Source organism: Urocampus carinirostris, chromosome 12 (genome assembly GCF_059441175.1).
Source record: "Urocampus carinirostris isolate Australia breed hairy pipefish chromosome 12, RoL_Ucar_1.0, whole genome shotgun sequence".
Taxonomy (NCBI): domain Eukaryota; kingdom Metazoa; phylum Chordata; class Actinopteri; order Syngnathiformes; family Syngnathidae; genus Urocampus; species Urocampus carinirostris.
In genome coordinates this window covers 34,776,540-34,795,023 of record NC_142360.1, presented here as the reverse complement: position 1 = coordinate 34,795,023, position 18,484 = coordinate 34,776,540, and the positions used below count along the sequence as shown (strand labels likewise).

Sequence of the window (18,484 nt, the reverse complement as noted above, 5' to 3'; positions counted from 1 at the left end):
CCCCCTGAAAACTGCCAACAAACCCCGCCTCCCGGTCACATGTCAGAATCCAAAACCAAACCCCACCCCATACCAGCAGATTTTTTTTGTTTTGAACAAATTTATTGACACTAATAATGACTCAATGATCTGCATTTATCTAGCGCTTTTCAAGTCAATGACTTCCCAAAGCGCTTTACAATGTGCTCCACATTTCCCAATAGCGGCCTTGCAGCCATGTAAGGCGCTAACCTGCTTATTGGGGGTGTTAGGGGTTCAGTGTCTTACCCAAGGACACTTCGACATGTAACACGGACGAGCCGGGATTCGAACTAGGATCCCTTGATCCCAAGACGAGCGCTCTACCTCCTGAGCTACTGCCGCCTCAATAACAGAAAACAAACATGACAATCTCAACAGCAATTAAGCACATTCACAATATTATATTTCAATATGACGTTTAACAGATGGCACTGTTGGACTCATCATTGCAGGATATTTACCAAAAACTGTACACATATTTCAGCAGGAATTTCAATGAAACAAAAGTTATTATTACACCCGTTACACATGGGTGGAAAAAAATGAATATCCTATGAATCTCCAGTGTTATGTCACAATAATTAACTTTTTCAATCGAAACATATATCCCCAAGTATATAAAAAGCGCACTAGTCGGCGCACCAATGTTATAAACTACTCTTCCCATGATGCTCTTGTGATATTTTACAATTAAATATTTATATTAGGAAAAAAAAAACGATTAAATAACCAAAGAGCTAATTATTGAGCACAGAGATGAGCTAAACTCCATCTACCTCGATGCTTCAGTGATACATGACAGTAATAAGTCATTTTATTAGCAGAAAAATGCCTGATTAATGTCCAAGTAAATGAAAAGAACGTTACTCAGCGCACAACAATAATGAACTCCACTTCCCGAGATGCCTCAGTGACGTGGGCAGAGGAAGCTATGACGATAAGCAGCTAGTTGTCTTTGATTAATTTGTGATATGATCAAATTAATATCTTTCATTTTTCGCCCGGGGAGTCGTTAACTTTTTGTCGTCACTCGTAAGTCAAGTCACTTGGATAACGCGTTATTGTCGAGGGAAAAAAGTCATCTAAAATGTATTGGATTTTCGTCTTAGCGAAGGCAGCTAACTGTTTGTGTTAGCAAGATAAATAAGACATTTATTTAGTTTTATTCTTTTTCGGGTAATTTTGTCCTTTCTCCTGTTTTTGGCTCATTGTTATGCAGTAAATATTATTTGACACGAATGAAAAAGCGCTAGTGCGTGCGTCGACGCATATTTTCAAATTCATTTTAAAAATATTTTCTAAAATAAAAACATGTGCGTTTATATAACGCACGAAGGACATTTTTCCGTCTTTGAAATTCGTCCCCTAAGCACTTGTTTCCCGTTTTTATCCCGACAGGAACGTGGACTCGTTAGAAGACTCCTAAAAAGAAAGGATGTCGGAAAAGCCACTATAGGAGCAACTAGAAACGACAATCTGATGACAATTAATTGTGACTTAACTGATTGTAAGTTTTTTTTTAATCATTTGTTGATGAAGCTTAACCATATTCAAAGGTTGACCTTTCATCCATTTAATAACAGTCATTTTAGCGTCTGCTTGCCCTACAATATGTTGCAAGTTTAAGATGCATGCAAATGAATTTAATTGCATATGTCAATCCTTTTTTATTATTTGTTTTATTGCAGCCGTCATGGAAGACAAGCATAATGGATCTATAGACACTAAAAGGTACATTTTTCGAGTACTGTGTTCTTTAAAAGTAATGGCACTTTAATATGACTTAAAAAAATAACAGTGGGTATGTTTACATGCAGGTAATAATCTGAATGAAAAAGGAATATTCCGCGTATTCAGAGGATGCAAACATGAACAATAATATGCACAATAATATGATTATGGACTGACTTCAAGTATTGTATTTGCAATGGTTGGGTTAGTCCTTTCATTTTACAATGACTCGTGGTAAGCTTTCTCTCCTGGCTTTGATCTCTTTGATCTCCGGCAAAACTAACATAAAATGCGACAGAAACAAAATGAAAATGAATCCAAACAGCTTGCCAACATCTTTTTTGCCGTTCCATGTATTCAGTTACTCCCCAAGCCTGCACAAAATTTAGTCATTTTATTCATATTTAGTTTCTTTTGTCTTTTATTAGCATACTTGGTATTGGAGTAATCCAAAAGTAATTGAAAGTAATCAAGTTAAAGTAACCCTACCCAACCCTGCTCGTACATATACACGTGTTTGCTTAACCAGATTGCTTGTTTTCTTTATCCGGGATATTTTGATGCCTCAAAGCACAAACTCGCTCTAGCTCGCTAAAATAAGCCTAATGTTTTGGATGCTTTCTGTGGGATATTGTCACTATAATTTCTGCCCCCTGATCAGCATGCCACAATTGTATCCATTTATATATTGTGTAAGTCTATGTGTCTGTAAAGCCATGTACGAGCACATCTCGAAAACCAAGGGTCTTAAAATCAAATAGATGGAGGGCCAAATCAAAAATTTGGCTGGGAGCTAAAGGCTGGACCGATGGAATGATAACAATTTTTCAAATAGTCTCATGAGGCTAATTGAACCTACTGAATAGCTAAACAAATGTATTCAAGTGTTATCTGATAAATAAAGTAAACATTTCTCACAGCTTGAGTTTTTTTATCAAGTAATGTTTCAAATTAGTAAATATTGTTTAGGGATATTGTGAGCTTGAGGAAGTTTTAAAAACTGGTATTACCTATATATAATATGTTGATAATGTCTGTGTCCTTTCTGTACAACCCTTTGAGACTTCTTGTGATTAAGGGCTATACAAATAAACATGACATGACTTGACTTTGTCAGTAATCTTGCAATTGCAAAAAACATCTATTTGTCTTGTCATAAAATCCTCATAACATAATATTAAATGAAAGAAGCCAGTATTATTTAGACACCATCACTAGCGTTTAGTTTCTTTTTTAGCAAAAAGTAATCAATCTTGATTCAGAAAAAAAACAATTTTCTGTCATGGACCCAACGAATATATTTGTAAAATATATGTATGTATTCAAATAAGATAAAATAAAGTGCAAAAATATATGAACCCATAAACAAAACTTTCTTCAAGGAGAAGTAACGTACATTGAAAAAAAGATTCCTGGTGTATGATACAATAATGTATCAAGATCATCTCAGGGACCATAGAAAACTGGACATATGTGTTGTAAACATACGGGACGCATTGATGGAGCAAGCAAGCAATATAGTATACTTAGTTGATTTTGGTGAGTGACATATATGAAATCCTCTTCAATTTAACGTTGAAAGTAAAATGCAGGAACCCAATTTCGCTCCCGTTTTCCCCTTGTTCTCGGATTACTTGCAAAAATGCCATGTTAAATGGTTGATCTGTTTGTCTCTACGCATGTAAACAATTCATTGGGATTGCTCCAGGAATCCAATATTCCTTTTCATCTGGAATATTGCCTGAATGTATACATTGTCGGCATGTGTAAACTTTTTTTCAAATTCCATCCAAGCCCTGTTGAGAACGGGCAGCTTCCAGATCCATCCGACTGGGCGGTGGCTGATGTGGTCAATTATTTTCGAGCCATGGGTTTCGAGGAGCAATCCACAGCCTTCCAGGATCAGGTAGAATTTCTAATCTCGACTATTAAGATTATAATTTAACGGACAAAAAATAAAGGTGAAATACACTAAATATTTTGGATCTTGCAAGGAGAAAAGTAGAAGACTGTACAAACCTTCAAGTACACATGTAATACAAATATGTTGAAAAGGTTCACCCCAAGCCCTTTTTATCAGTAACTGTGACCACAAATAGAACAACCGTGGCATTACAAGCATTTTTTGTTGGAAGTATTTGATAATCAAAATGGAACAAGGGTCTCAAACTCAAATTACTTGGGAGCCAACGGATTTAGACTTTGGGTGAGGTTTGGCCAAATTGGTTCTTCCGCGAAAGGTTCTGATAAAAATATTCCGTTGTTCTCAAATATCATTATTTAGAATTTCCAACACAGAATAATATCTAAAAAAAAAAAAAAAAAAAAAAACATCAAGAATTAATATGAAAAAAATATAAATCAGTAAAGAATTACTCAATTTTCTGTTAGACCTCCACTTAAAGCAGGGGTGGACAAACTTTCAGAGGTCCCGGGTCGTATTGTTTTTTTTTTTTTTAAATTTGCACAGGAGCCGGGCGGGAGAAAAATGAAAAACTGATTGTATTTGCATATACAAAAAATATATTAGAGTCTTGAATCCAATACCTCGGCAATACATGAGGAAAATGGATAACACAAGCCAATTCATTATTTCACGTTTGCATTTACAACTTACGTTTCATTGTCTATTTGTTTCTCAAGGGACCATTTCATCCAATTGGTTTTTAAACACACAAAATAAACAAATAAATATATACATTTACAAAAAAAAAAGAATAACAGCAAAGTAACATATCCCTTTTAAGCCCAAAATTTGATTATTTGCATTGAAAAACTCAATGCAAAGGGGCTACTCATAAGTGTAACATTGCATGAAATCTAATATCTTGATAAATAGAATGTGTTTTTTTTTTAAAAAGCATATACAGAAGAATGTAGCCAGCTATTTGAATGTTGGCCACGAGCGCAATTGAAAATATAACTTATGTAGGTACGCAAAGGACCACAAGCTAAAAAAAATCTGGTGAATGCAATTGTATTTCCTTAAATGAAGATTTCTATTTAAAATAAAGCAATATCGAGATGGGTGTTTCCATAAATAGTAGTCAGCATATACAGGGTGGTTTGGAGCAGTGTGTGACTTTGGCGACATCCAGTGGGCATATTTAAAACTGCAGATTATTTTTTGACAAGTGGCTCATTTATTTTCTGATGCTTCTCTCAGCATCGTCTTGCAGGCTGGATTAAATCCACTGGCGGGCCTGATGCGGGCTATACTTTGGCAATCCCTGACTTAAAGGGACAATGTGCATTATTTAGTGCCTTGTTGTGGTAAAAAATATTTCATTAAAAAAAAGAATATGAATGTCAATAATTGACTTCAGTACATTAACTATCATATGACATGTTTTTTAAATTTGTATTATTTACATAACATGAACCTCCTGTGTGGGTTCAAATCCAGCAACCGGACTTACTGTGCGGAGTTTGTATGTTCTCCCCGTGCTTGCGTGGGTTTCCTCCGGGCACCCCGGTTTCCTCCCACATTCCAAAGACATGCATTTCATGTGGATTGGCCGGTCGAAATTGTCCCTAGGTGTGAATGAGCGAGCGAGTTGTCTGTCCCTGTGTGCCCTGCGATTGGCTGGCAACCAGTTCAGGGTGTCCCCTGCCTACTGCCCAATGATTGCTGGGATGGGCTCCAGGACCCCCGCAACCCTACAGAGGATAAGCGGTGCAGCTAATGAGATGAGATGAGACATAACATGAGCTCTCAGTTGCAACACACAATACAGTGACATCTAGTGGTCACATAATACACTACTTTGGAACTGCGCAATTTTTTTAGGCGGAAATACCACTACATATTTTTACCTAAGATAGAGAGCAAAACAGAAACGCTGGATGAATGGAATTAAGGATATTTGAAAGATGAGTTTCACGACGCAAAACAGTGACATCTAGTGGTCAAATAACACACACTGTCCCTTCAACTTTTATTATTATGTGGGGGCCTCAAGCTATCATCCCGAGTGCTGCAAATGAATGAATGAAAAACTTTATTCGAACATCAAAATAAAAAAACAACAAAAACTAACTCAACAACAAAATAATATTACATATGTTCTAAAAGGGGTGGTAAGAAGCAAATGCTTATATTCGCTACCCCTTCATCTTCCCCACCAAATATACCAATGATATAACAATAAATGTAATGAAATTGATAATAATAGTTATGATATAAGAATAGCAACAATAACACAAAGTTAACTAGACGCACTATTCCTAATCTCCCGCACCACTCATACCCCACCCTCCTCATCTCTGTATTCCGCCAGGAATCTTCCTTTGTATCTAAACCTGAACAAGTGAATAGTTGGACACCGTTTGATCTCGTCTTGCCGTTCCAAAGCTTGACTCCACACACAGACACACACATACTTTTCCTGGTGGTTCTCACCTTTGGGATTTTGAATTCACCACAGCCCCTTAAGTTATAATTTCCCTCTTTCCGAATGAATCATTTATGGATGTTTTCTGGCACTATGTTTTTGTTGGCCTTAAATAACAGTTGTGCAGTGAATACATTTACTAAATCATCTAATTTTAACAATTTGGACTGCAGGAATAAAATATTAGTATGATCCCGATATCCTACCCTGTGTATGGTTCTAAATAACTCGCGGGCTGAACGTGCAAATGTATGATAAACAAAAGCAATTTTAAGAAATGTCTTCTTTAATTGTCAGGAAATCGACGGCAAGTCTTTGCTCCTGATGACTCGCAACGACGTTCTGACGGGCTTGGCCATCAAACTCGGCCCGGCGCTGAAAATCTACGAGTTCCACGTCAAGCCGCTGCAAACACAACACCTGAAAAGCCAAAATTCGTAGCCGCACGCCCGCTAAGAATCCTGACAATCAACGAATCCCAACCAGCTCCCACCTTCAAACTCATTCCTTTTAGCAGTTTTTTTCTGCTGCTTCAGATTTTATTTTTTATGATTTATTTAAAGGGGCAGTGTGTATTATTTAACGCCTCCTCGTGGTAAAACAATTTCGTTCTTTAAAAAAAAGATATTGATTTAAATAATACACAAAAATACATGAACTAACATGTTATCGTTCAGTTATTTGAATAGACATAGATCGAAAAATGTGTATTTATTTTACACACCTTGAGCCTCACTTAAAGGGTGACTCATCGTTGTCGACCATCTTGCTGCTACTGGTACCCAAAAACTTCAAAAATCTTGAAGTAAAAAAAATAAGAAATGGTGCGTTTTGGTCACTTTGAGTCTTCGTACTTTGTGTTCCTTCTTAGTCTTTGAGGCTTTCATTTTCGGTTGCACGACACAATACAGTGACATCTAGTGGTCGAGTATTACACAGTGCCCCTTTAAGACGAGCGTGATTCGTGTGTTTGTGTGATGAACCAGTGTAGGTTTTAAAAATGTCTTTTGTACATAAGATGATTTATCAGGAAAAACATGGCTGGAAAATACAGATGTGGTACTGTAGAATTTGCCCTTAAAAAGGAATCCGTGCAAAATTGGCTTGAAATATGAAGTGTCATATTTTTAGATGTGAAAAATATGCATTATGATGATGTCGCTATGATCTGTGGTGCTTTGTGATGGAAATGATGACTAATCAGGTGTGTTTATATTTTTATTTTTTGTGCAACACTGGATTTTGAATATTTCAATCAAAAAAAGTGGCAATAAACGGTGCTTCTTTCCTCACTGAAGATTTGTTGGTGCTGTTGGCTTTGACGATGTGTGATTCATTATTCATAACGTCAGATTTCACGGCTGTTTGAACTTTTGTCTTCACAGTTTGTCTTGCTTCCTGCGCAACGTTCCTGTTATGTTCCCTGTCGGGGTCTCAACCGGGAGAAGAACCTGTGATGGTCAGAGAAAATACAGTCAAGAAAAAAATGTTGGTAATTTTTTTTTTATGGTGTTCAATAACAAAAGACGGGAGCAAAGTAACAAGTGGTCATATATCGAATAATAAAATGTCCAAACAAAACCTAACCTGAAATAGAAATGGTAGTGGCATCTGCTGTTGGCAAAGTCCTTTAATACCGGTCTGATTATGGTCAGGTCTAGGTATTGAGGGACAAGGGTGTGGGCCAGTCCATCTGCCTGTTGCCGCCCTTACCTCTGGGGGATGGTGGTGTGCCAGATACCGACTTTACTTGGAAATTTCGTTAGTTGTTTTAATAACAACAATAATAATACGTTCTACTTTCAGGACACCCAAAGTCGCTGTACATAGAGTACCCAACAACAATAAAGCAACAAGCAAGTAATAAATAGCAAATAAAACCACAGACGAGTGCACGCTTGTTTGTTTTTTCCGTTTGTGTTTGTTTGTACTTAAACCTGTTTTTGTTTTTTTTATAAAATTAAATGCCATCCATGGGATGTTGGAATCAGAAATTTGAGTTCAATATGTCAGATAGCAGAAAAAAACTCTGACATATTGAGTATTTGAGACGTGAACTTAAGTAAATCAGATTTACAGAAAGTATGCAATAATTACTTAAATAATAGTAGGTCGGTTTCATGAATTTGCAGCTCTTAAACCTTATTTTCGCTATGGGAGCAAATGAGAAACAAACTTGTGTGGAGGGCCAAAGCAAAACACTGATCTCCATTATGCTTAATATTATTTGTGTTTCTTTATAAAAAGCAGCATTGATTTGCCAGGTTGATACAACTATGTTTAAAGAAGTACTGTAATGACAAGGAGGTAGAGGGCTCGTCTTGGGATCAAGGGATCCCAGTTCGAACCCCTGCCTGGCCGTGTTACATGTCGAAGTGTCCTTGGGTAAGACACTGAACCCCTAATACCCCCAATAAGCATGTTAGCGCCTTACATGGCTGCAAGACCGCTATTGGGAAATGTTGAGCACATTGTAAAGCGCTTTGGGAAGTCATTGACTTGAAAAGCACTATATAAATGCAGATCATTTCATTTTTCATTTAATTTACAAAGGGAAGTGGCCTTATAAAAATGGCATTTATTTAGTCACATTTCCCAAAACAATGGTAAATAAAATGTAAAGGCTTTTACCATTTTTACCTCATATTAGTGATCATATTTAGTCACATTAACTTAAAAACTATGGTAAACAAAATGTAAAGGCCCTTAACATTTTTTACTTATATTAATGATCTTATTTAGTCACATTAACTTAAAAGCAATGGTAGACAAAACGTGAATGCCTTTAAAAAAATTTACTTATATTAGTGACCTTATTTTTATTTCACATCGTGTCCTCGAATTATTAATGTCATGGTTTGCCTGGGAAACCTACCCGATTTCTCATATCATTACCTGTATTTCATAAAGACGTACTGTCTCTCTAATTTTAAGCATTTCTTAATCGTAAACATTCCATTCGTGAAAGAATTAAAAAATGCCATGAAATTGAGACACATTTTTTATAATAGCAGCAGCAGTATGCATTTATGAACAAAGATCTAGATTATGTCATATAAATTGAATGTTTTGTTTTTGTCTAAAAATAGAATATTTTCCAATTTTCAAAACACTCCAAATCAATTTAAAGTAATACAGTATAGTATGTCTCATTTTTAAGCACTAAATTTATTAATATGCATTGAAAATTGCAAATTTTTATGTGTGGCGAAGAAGTTTTTGTTTTGTTTTTTTTGCATAAAATATCTCGATAAATAAAATTAATATTTATATAATATATATATATATATATATATATATATATATATATATATATATACAAATAAAATATTAATATATTTTTTATTTAAAAATGTACCTAATTGCCCTGTGCCACCAATTTTTTACATTTTTATTGGTTCTTTTTCACCATTTTATACTTATTATATTTCTATCATCGTGCGGGGCAGGTTCAGAAGCCTGGTGGCCCGCATGTGGCCCGTGAGACATAGTTTGCCTACCCGTGCCATAAACGCTTTCATTGAGGGTCAGGATTCTGCTTGAAGCATTTTTAACTGTTATTCTTGCCAATCCAGGCCTTAACTAAAATTGCCTGTGGCCTTTCATTTCCTCACTATGTCTCTCACAGTGGGAAGTGATAGCTTAAATTTTTGAGCTAGCTCTCTATATCCTTCTCTAACGCCCAATGTTGAATAATCCTGTTCAGGTCAAAGGGCAAATGTTTTTAGGCTCCCATGTTGCCACACTTTCCTAAAGATGCAAAGTGGAGAACTTGCAACTTCATTTGACGTAGCAAATATTGCTCTGTTGTCTGCTGCATGATATACTGTATTGAACTGAAATGGCTGATCCCAACAAGCAATGATTTAATCTTGAAATTGATCAGGGGCACCCACATTTTCCATACCACTGCATTTCAGTCATTATTAATTATTTCCAGTGTTAATAATTGGACTTACTTCATCATTGTTCTCGATTCCCATTTCGGTCATATCGATGGTGAAGTAGTGTTTGTTGGGCATGATGAGCTCGATTTCAGCCACCTGAGATGATAAACTAATTTATTAATTACGGTAATTATAGAAATTCATTAAGAATTCATCCTGATTTCTCGTGTTTTCTGGATTATAAGGCGCACCTTTCAAATGAGCCTTCTGTGAATGATTTTTCACATATAAGGCACACTGGACTATAAGGCGCATGCAATCAAACTGTAAAAGCTAGGATTGCATTTAAAAATGTCAGAAAAAAATCATTGATTTCTCATAATAAAGGTATTATCTCATGATATGATGAGAATCATGAGTGTTTGGGGATGAAAACATGATCTCAGACCTAGTGTTTTTTTCTGTACGTTTAAGATACAACCAGGGTTGGGTAGGGTTACTTTAACTGGATTACTTTCAATTACTTTTGGATTACTCCAATACCAAATATGCTAATAAAAGACAAAAGAAACCAAATATGAATAAAATGACTCAATTTTGTGCAGGCTTGGGGAGTAACGGAATACATGGAACGGCAAAAATGATGTTGGCAAGCTGTTTGGATTTATTTTCATTTTGTTTCTGTCGCATTTTATGTTCGTTTTGCCGGAGATCAAAGAGATCAAAGCCAGTAGAGAAAGCTTACCACGTGTTGTGAGTCATCATTTTATTCATATTTAGTTTCTTTTGTTTTTTATTAGCATATTTGGTATCGGAGTAATCGAAAAGTAATTAAAAGTAATCCAGTTAAAGTAACCCTACCAAACCCTGGATACAACAAGAATCATTGCCTGAGAATAAATCAATTACATTAAATCATACAAACAAAATAATACAGAGAGAAACAATTCTTCAATTAAATATATACAAAGGATAACAAATTAACAAGGTTAATATGAGCAAGATTATCTGCCAAAGGGGAAGATTTTTCTTTTCTTTTTTTCTTTTTGTTAGATGAGAAAAATCATCTTTAGATAAGGAGAATGATCTGTATTAAACAATTATGCTTATTTTAATTGTTTTGACAGCTCTGCTCGAGATTCTGAATGTTATTTTACAACGAGTAGATGGTAACACACAGACACCGCGCTTGTGACTGATTCTGAGGACAAATTGAGAAGGTTCTCAATGGAGTTTGGAAGAGTGTGTGATAGGTGTAAGTTATGTGTAATTTTTGGGAAGAGTCAGGTGATGAAGTGTTAACGGGATGAAGAGGCCATGGCGTTGGAAATAAGGTTGAATGGACAGGTGCTGGAAGAAGTTGAAAGCTTTAGGTACTTGGGTTGTGATGTGGCTGCAGTTGGTGGAATGGAGTGCGAGGTATTGCACAGAGTGAATCATGGAAGCAAGGTTTTGGGTGCTCTGAGGAGAGTGATGAGCAACAAGAGTATGAGTATGAATGTTAAGAGAGGACTGTATGAGAGTGGGATTGTGCTGACTGTGTTGTATGGTGCAGAGACTTGGAGCCTGAACGCAGATTTGAGAAGGAAATGAAATGTTTTTGAGATGAAGTGTTTGAGGAATATGTTAGGAGTGACAAGATTGGATAAATTGAGAAATGAAATTGTGAGAGACAGAACTGGAGTAGTATCGGAATTGAGCAAGCATGTGGATAAGAGAGTACTCAGTTGGTTTGGACACATGGAGAGGATGAATGAGGAGGGAATGTTGAAGAGGATCTACAGAGCAGAAGTCAATGGAAGGACACCAAGAGGATGGCCGCGATTGACGTGGATGGATGGTGTTATGAGTGCACTGGGGGAAAGAGGTCTAAATATAGTGGAAGCTTGAGCTCTTGTTGGTGATAGGAATGAGTGGAGAGGTGTTGTGAAAGGATAGTGGGATGTTTGGACATGTTCTAAGGGATGGGCAGGGCACCTGTATGATGCGGCAGGGGTAAACCAGTGAAAGAGTGTTGTGTCACCCTGAGCCGAGTGACTTGGCCGCTTTCTTGTGTCCCGTTTCATCTGGAGGGACGAAAGCATGACCAACTTGGATGTCGAGGTGCTTAAGTTGTTTGGGTGTGTGGGCATTTGGGTTGGCCATGGTCAAATGTTTTGTGGGGGGTTTTTGCTACTTTTTCCTTTTTGTTTTCTTGTTTTTGTGTATGTGTTTGTCTTGCTGTCGGTCACCCCTTTCGAGGGATATGACCTGGGTAGATAGATAGATAGATAGATAGATCGATAGATCTTACCAAGTTATGTTAACGGATACTTGCTAACGATTACATGCTAACTAGTCATGCTACCAACTACATGCTAACAAGCCATGCTAACAACTACATGCTCTCAGGTAGAGGCTAACGACTACACATGAGAGCCCGGCCCCAATTGTCACAGTTGCCGTGGTAATCGTCTAGTTATTATTCTATTATTTTCTGATGATTACGTTATGGGAATCGGTTGTGTTAGAGGACGGAAATATCTCAAACCCGCTAAAATACCTGATTTTTTAATTATTATTTTATTTTCAGAAAATTTCAGTGCTAAGAAAATAGAGAAATGTATTTGAACAACAAGAGGCAGGAATTTTTTATGAAATTTGCTTTGATGGCAGCGCATGACAAGTATACAATTGTTGGAAAAGGAATGAAAATCTGAGAGGAAAAACGATGTGTCCTCACCTGCGGGGCCCTGTCAAGGACTAGAATTTGAGTGTCGTAAAGTGTTTTCTGCATGGAAGGCGAGAACTCTCCTTCCTCAAAAGGTCCTGAGAACTTCTCAACAATGGCATCTTTTACACATTTCCTGATGGAAACCCAAGGTGAATCCACATTCAAGATGGCAGCCGAGCTCAGGAAACAGATTCCACATTCAAGATGGCGGGAAAAGAAAAAACAAGATCCTTACCACACAGCGTCGAAGTCCACGCCCTCAACTTTGCTAAAACGCCAGCGTGCTCGCACGCTCGTGCACATGCACCTGTCTCTGGACTCTTTTAGCGTGGTGAAGCCGTCCTTCAGGAAGCCCAAGAAACCTGACTGTGTGGTCTTCAGGAGAGTCAAGTCCTTGAGGCCGCCCTGGACCACTGGGGGGTCTTGATGAGAGACAAGTAGAGTAAGTGAGGAAGAAAATGTCAGAAAGACAATTAAGATTGTTGTGGTTTATTGGAGTCGAGCTTGTTTATAAAACGGGAAATTCCTGGCTTGTTTCTCCCGAGTGTAAATGTCAGCGAATGTTATTATTAATCGCCTTGGGCTGCCAAGTAATAACATTCTTCTTTGCCAAGTAATAATATTCTTCTTGGCGTGGAACATGCGGTCAAGCCGACCCCAACAATTTCTTGGAAATTGTGTGAAAAATCGAAAGAGGACGAAAACATTCTGTCTGGTAGCGTGCATTTTGAGATAAACACGTGCATCATCGCGAGGGGGATGTGCTAGGTAGTACGAGATGTTGTCTGAGAATATAAAAATCCAATTGTCTCTCAGACGAATGAGATCTCTGTTTTGTACACTGATGAAGATAATTAAACGAGCTCCCTCTCCCGCCAAGACTTCTCCCTGCATCTTGTTTTACATATTTTGGGGCGAGGCAATAAGGTCTGCTCTGAAAACTTTATGGAGCGATCCTTCCATTAGTAGAAATTCATTTAGAAATAAATAAATACCTACATATATGCCATAGAATAGATGACCACATTAATAAATAAATATGACATCAATGGAATGTATTCCTTTTCTCATTTTTTTTCTCATTTATATTTATTTCAGCATTTATTCTATTGGTGTGTTTTGTCATTTCTTTTGTCCCTACGTTCCGGTCCGGAGCCTTTGCTCTGAAAATGCTGGTCTACAAGTGATTCCAAGAGCCAAGAAGAGAACCATAGGTTCGAGAGCGTTCTCCATTCCGGCCCCGGTGCTGCAGAATCCTCTTCCCCCTGAGATTTGATCTTCAACCTCAGTGGAAATGTTTTAATCCAATCTTAACACACTTCTATTCTATAGCATATAAATAACCTATATTTTATGTTGACAATATCTGTTTAGAATAGAATATACCTTTATTGTCATTGTTACAAAATGGGTTGAACATATTGTGAACACGAAATTGGACAAGGCACTCCAGGTTCACATTTTACAGTGAGGATAAAAAAAGATAAAGGAACAAAGAATATGTTTGTATTGTATTATCTATGTGTTATTTGTCCTCATGTAGGTTTTAGATCAGGGGATGGTGTCATAATAATCTGTGGTCTGTGCAGCCCTTTGAGACTCTTTGTGATTAAGGGCTATACAAATAAACATAACTTTATTTCAGTATTTAGTTGTGTATTTTATTTTGTCATTTATTTTGTGGTTTGTTTATTTCTGTATTTTGTTTTCTACTTTGTCAATTATTTTGTTATTTTTTCATATCAGTATTCATTTTGTCCTGTATTTTGTTTTGTCATTCATTTATCTTGGTGTATATATTGGCGTGCAATTTGTGATTTATCCATTATGGTATTTTGTTGTGTGTGTTATTATCTATTTTGTCATTGATTTATTTCCGTATTTAAGTTTTGTGTATTTTGTTGTCTGATGTACTTTTGTGATTTCATTTTTTTTCAGTTTTTGTCATGTATTTGTCGTGTATTTTATCTTGGCATTTAGGCAGATCAGGGGATGGTGTCATAGTAGTGGCGACAGTAGCTCAGGAGGTAGAGCGCTCGTCATGGAATCAAGGGATCCCAGTTCGAAGTGTCCTCGGGTAAGACACTGAACCCCTAATACCCGCAATAAGCAGGTTAGCGTCTTACATGGCTGCAATACAAGGCCGCTATTGGGAAATGTGGAGCACATTGTAAAGCGCTTTGGGAAGTCATTGACTTGAAAAGCGCTATATAAAAAATGCAGATCAATAGTGGTTTGCAATATTTGGTCTGTGCAGCCCTTTGAGACTCTTTGTGATTGAGGGCTATACAAATAAACATGACTTGACTTGACTATTTATTCATGGGTTTATTTAGTCATTTATTTTGTCCATTTTATTTCAGTGTTTATTTTGTTGAGTATTTTGTTGTTTACTTGTCATTTATTTATTAGGGTATTTATTTTGACATGTATTTTGTTGTTCATTTTGTTGTCTATTTTGTCATTTATTTTGTCATTTCGGTATTTATTTTGTCATGTACTTTGTTGTGTGTTTAAACGTGGGTTTTGTTGGGTATTTTAGTGTCTATTTTCTCAAATACTTTGGTTGTCTATTTTGCTGTTCATTTTGTTATTGTGTCGCGTATTTTGCAGTGTATTTTTTGTCATTACAATATATTATTGACATGAGGGGGTGGATAGAACTGGCTGATGTATTTGACTATTGGTTGAACAGTAGGTGCATTCGTTCAAATAAGTCAAAATCTCAGCCAGTTTGACTCACCCTTCATTGGAATAACATCGTTGTGACAAAATACACTTCAAAATAAGGACAGAATGCATAAGGGTAGAGTCAAGTTTATTTGTATAGCCTTTAAACACGAAAATTCCTAATGGGCTGTACAAAAGATTATTACACCACCCCCTGATCTAAAACCTACATGAAGGCAAGGAAAAACTCAAAAACCTCAACGTAAGGAAAATGAAGAAACCTTGAGATGGGACTGCACATGAGGTAATCCCCCTCCTAGGATGACCAGGCTGCAATGGATGTTGCAACAACGAATAATACACAGCTATTGTCAACATGAAATATAGGTTATTCATATGCTATAGACTATAATTGTGTTTAGAGCCTAGATTAAAATAATTCTGCTGAGGTTGCAGACTGAATCTCAGAGGGCAGGACTGGGGCCCAATAAATGAGTAAATTGCATTGATGTCATATATCTAGGGGTGACCTGCTTTATTGTTGTGTTCATATATATATATATATATATATATATATATATATATATTCCAAAAATATGCATGTCAGGTTGATTGGCCTGTCCAAATTGTCCCTAGTGGTGAATAAGCGGGTGAGTTGTCTGTCTCTATGTGCCCTGCGACTGGCTGGCAACCAGTTCAGGGTGTCCCCTGCCAAATGCCCGAAGATGACTGGGATGGGCTCCAGCATCCCCGCGACCCTACTGAAGATAAGTGGTGCAGATAATAGGTACTTTTTTTATTTATACATTTACTTCCCAGTACCGTTGAGGTGTTGCTCCACCTGACAGAATCGGATCGTCTCCGGGCTGGAGATGAAGGCGTGGTTGTGTTCCGACCCGTTCTGGAAGCCCAAAAATATTGAGTGTCTTCAGGATATTTTCAAGAATATTTTTTTTGACCTTTTCCAGCCTCCTCCACGGCACCTCTTCGATCTCAACTTTGACCTTCAAGACGTGCTTAAAAGAGGTCAGGAAATGATGGCAGAGATCCAATGAAAACTGCTCGATGCTCTTTACCTGGACCCAAAAAAACGACGTATGAAATATGCCCAAAAAATATTCAACATCACAACTTGCAATACTTAAAAATGACGTTCAATAAATAATCGTAATACTGGGTATTATCATTCAAAAAGCAAGCACCCTTACATTTGCTTGTGAATTGCATGTCTTTATCCACAAAAATAAGTTGGACATCCTTCTAAAATTCCAAAAAGAAAAGATGAAAATTGAGGGGAAAAAGACCAGGGCATATTTTATTTTTCAAATGAAATTATTTTGATATTTTGGAAGAAAACTTCAGAATGTCATTATTGTGTTTATCTCATTTAAAAGTATCTCTAAGAAAACGACGATGTATTTTTCAAATGTTTTAGGTGTTTTTCCAATATTTGACAAAATTTAAAAAAATGAAATGCTATGAGGAAAGGATAAAAACAGGGGAGAAAGACATGATAAAATAGGATTATTTTTCCTAAAAACAAAACGTATGTTTTGGCAAATAAGTGTGATTTAAATTTTCTAATTCTAGAATAGTTTTAAATATATATTTTTATTTGAGAAAGAAATTAAAACGCTATGAACAACAGCTAATAAAAATGGGGGGAGTGAGCGAAGATTATCCTTCTTAAAAACTGAAGTAGGTTACTGTTTAGGTACAAAGGTTTTTGTGCATTTTTCTAATTCGAAAGGTTTTTCTTTTAATACTTTTATTTTTTGACAATTACAATTCAAAATACTACTATATTTAGGACAGAATACAATAGACTTATCTTTATTGTCATTGTACATACACAGGGTTGGGTAGGGTTACTTTAACTTGATTACTTTCAATTACTTTTGGATTACTCCAATACCAAATATGCTAATAAAAGACAAAAGAAACTAAATATGAAAAAAAATGATGACTCACATCACGTGGTAAGCTTTCTCTCCTGGCTTTGATCTCCGGCAAAACAAACATCAAATGCGACAGAAACTAAATGAAAATAAATCCAAACAGCTTGCCAACATCATTTTTGCCGTTCCATGTATTCCGTTACTCCCCAAGCCTGCAGAAAATGTAGTCATTTTATTCATATTTAGTTTCTTTTGTCTTTTATTAGCATATTTGGTATTGGAGTAATCCAAAAGTAATCAAGTTCAAGTAACCCTACCCAACCCTGTACATACACTTCCAGGATACAAGTGTAATTAAGAGAAAAATAATGTGAAAGACTGTATGGCCCCCCAAAAAATGTTATAGTTATAGCAATGGAGCACTGAAAGAATAGCGCATCGTAAGAATAGTACAATGAAAAGTAGTGCAATAACATTAACTGTGTGTGCATGTGCTCTGAAACGGGTAAACCGGTTCTTGTCCAAATGTACACAATTGTAAATTAGGCTTCTGGAAGTGTTTTTTTTGTCTTGGTTTTGTGTCAAGGCACCCTCAACAAATGCCATGTGGCCATGCAGTGGCTCACTGGAGATTTTCCAACAGACCACGCCCCCCACAACCATGAGTCATACCTTTTTCAAAATATTTTACTGGAATTTTTTCCTGTGTGCTTGTAGCCTCACATTGCAACACAAAAATAAAAAAAAGATAGAACAATATTTTTTTTGTCCCTGTCCTTTGTACAGGGATTTGCAGAATGTACCCCCTTGAGTTTGGCCAAAGCGTGCACGGTGTTCTTGATGGTGTCGGTGGGAAGAACATTAGAATTATCTCCGGTCAGGTATTCATTTCGGGACCGGAGCGTCATCTCCACATTTGCCTGGAGCTCCAGAACCTGGTGGCGGCCTCCTTGTCTCTGGACGCACAAGACTCTCACCGACTTCTTTCCGTAACTCGTTTCCACAAATTCCACATCCTGCCATTCAGGTATCTAGTCATGTTACATCATATTTTTATCATAAACATGTACTTACCTGTGTGGAAGCCATGTTGTCTTGGCTGTAAACTATTTGCAGTCTTTGAAAAGGAGCTCGACAAGTTGAAGTTGGTTTTGTATGGGGGGGGGGCGG

The 18,484-nt window shown here is 36.8% G+C and overlaps 2 protein-coding genes across 2 annotated transcripts; one reads left to right on the top strand and one right to left on the bottom strand.

Moving 5' to 3' along the window:
• Window positions 1–912: 912 nt before the first annotated feature.
• Window positions 913–7,443, top strand: samd13 (sterile alpha motif domain containing 13). The gene is made up of 5 exons (XM_088349883.1): window positions 913–1,053; window positions 1,420–1,528; window positions 1,710–1,752; window positions 3,547–3,658; window positions 6,444–7,443. The coding sequence occupies exons 2-5, from the start codon at window positions 1,501–1,503 to the stop codon at window positions 6,585–6,587; spliced, it is 327 nt and encodes a 108-aa protein (XP_088206009.1). The 5' UTR covers window positions 913–1,053; window positions 1,420–1,500; the 3' UTR covers window positions 6,588–7,443.
• Window positions 7,433–18,484, bottom strand: uox (urate oxidase). The gene is made up of 8 exons (XM_088349882.1): window positions 18,389–18,484; window positions 18,118–18,330; window positions 16,376–16,492; window positions 16,239–16,317; window positions 12,982–13,168; window positions 12,756–12,879; window positions 10,106–10,189; window positions 7,433–7,597 (listed from the first exon to the last, which is right to left on the bottom strand). Exons 1-8 carry the CDS (start codon window positions 18,401–18,403, stop codon window positions 7,526–7,528), a joined length of 891 nt encoding a protein of 296 aa, XP_088206008.1. The 5' UTR covers window positions 18,404–18,484; the 3' UTR covers window positions 7,433–7,525.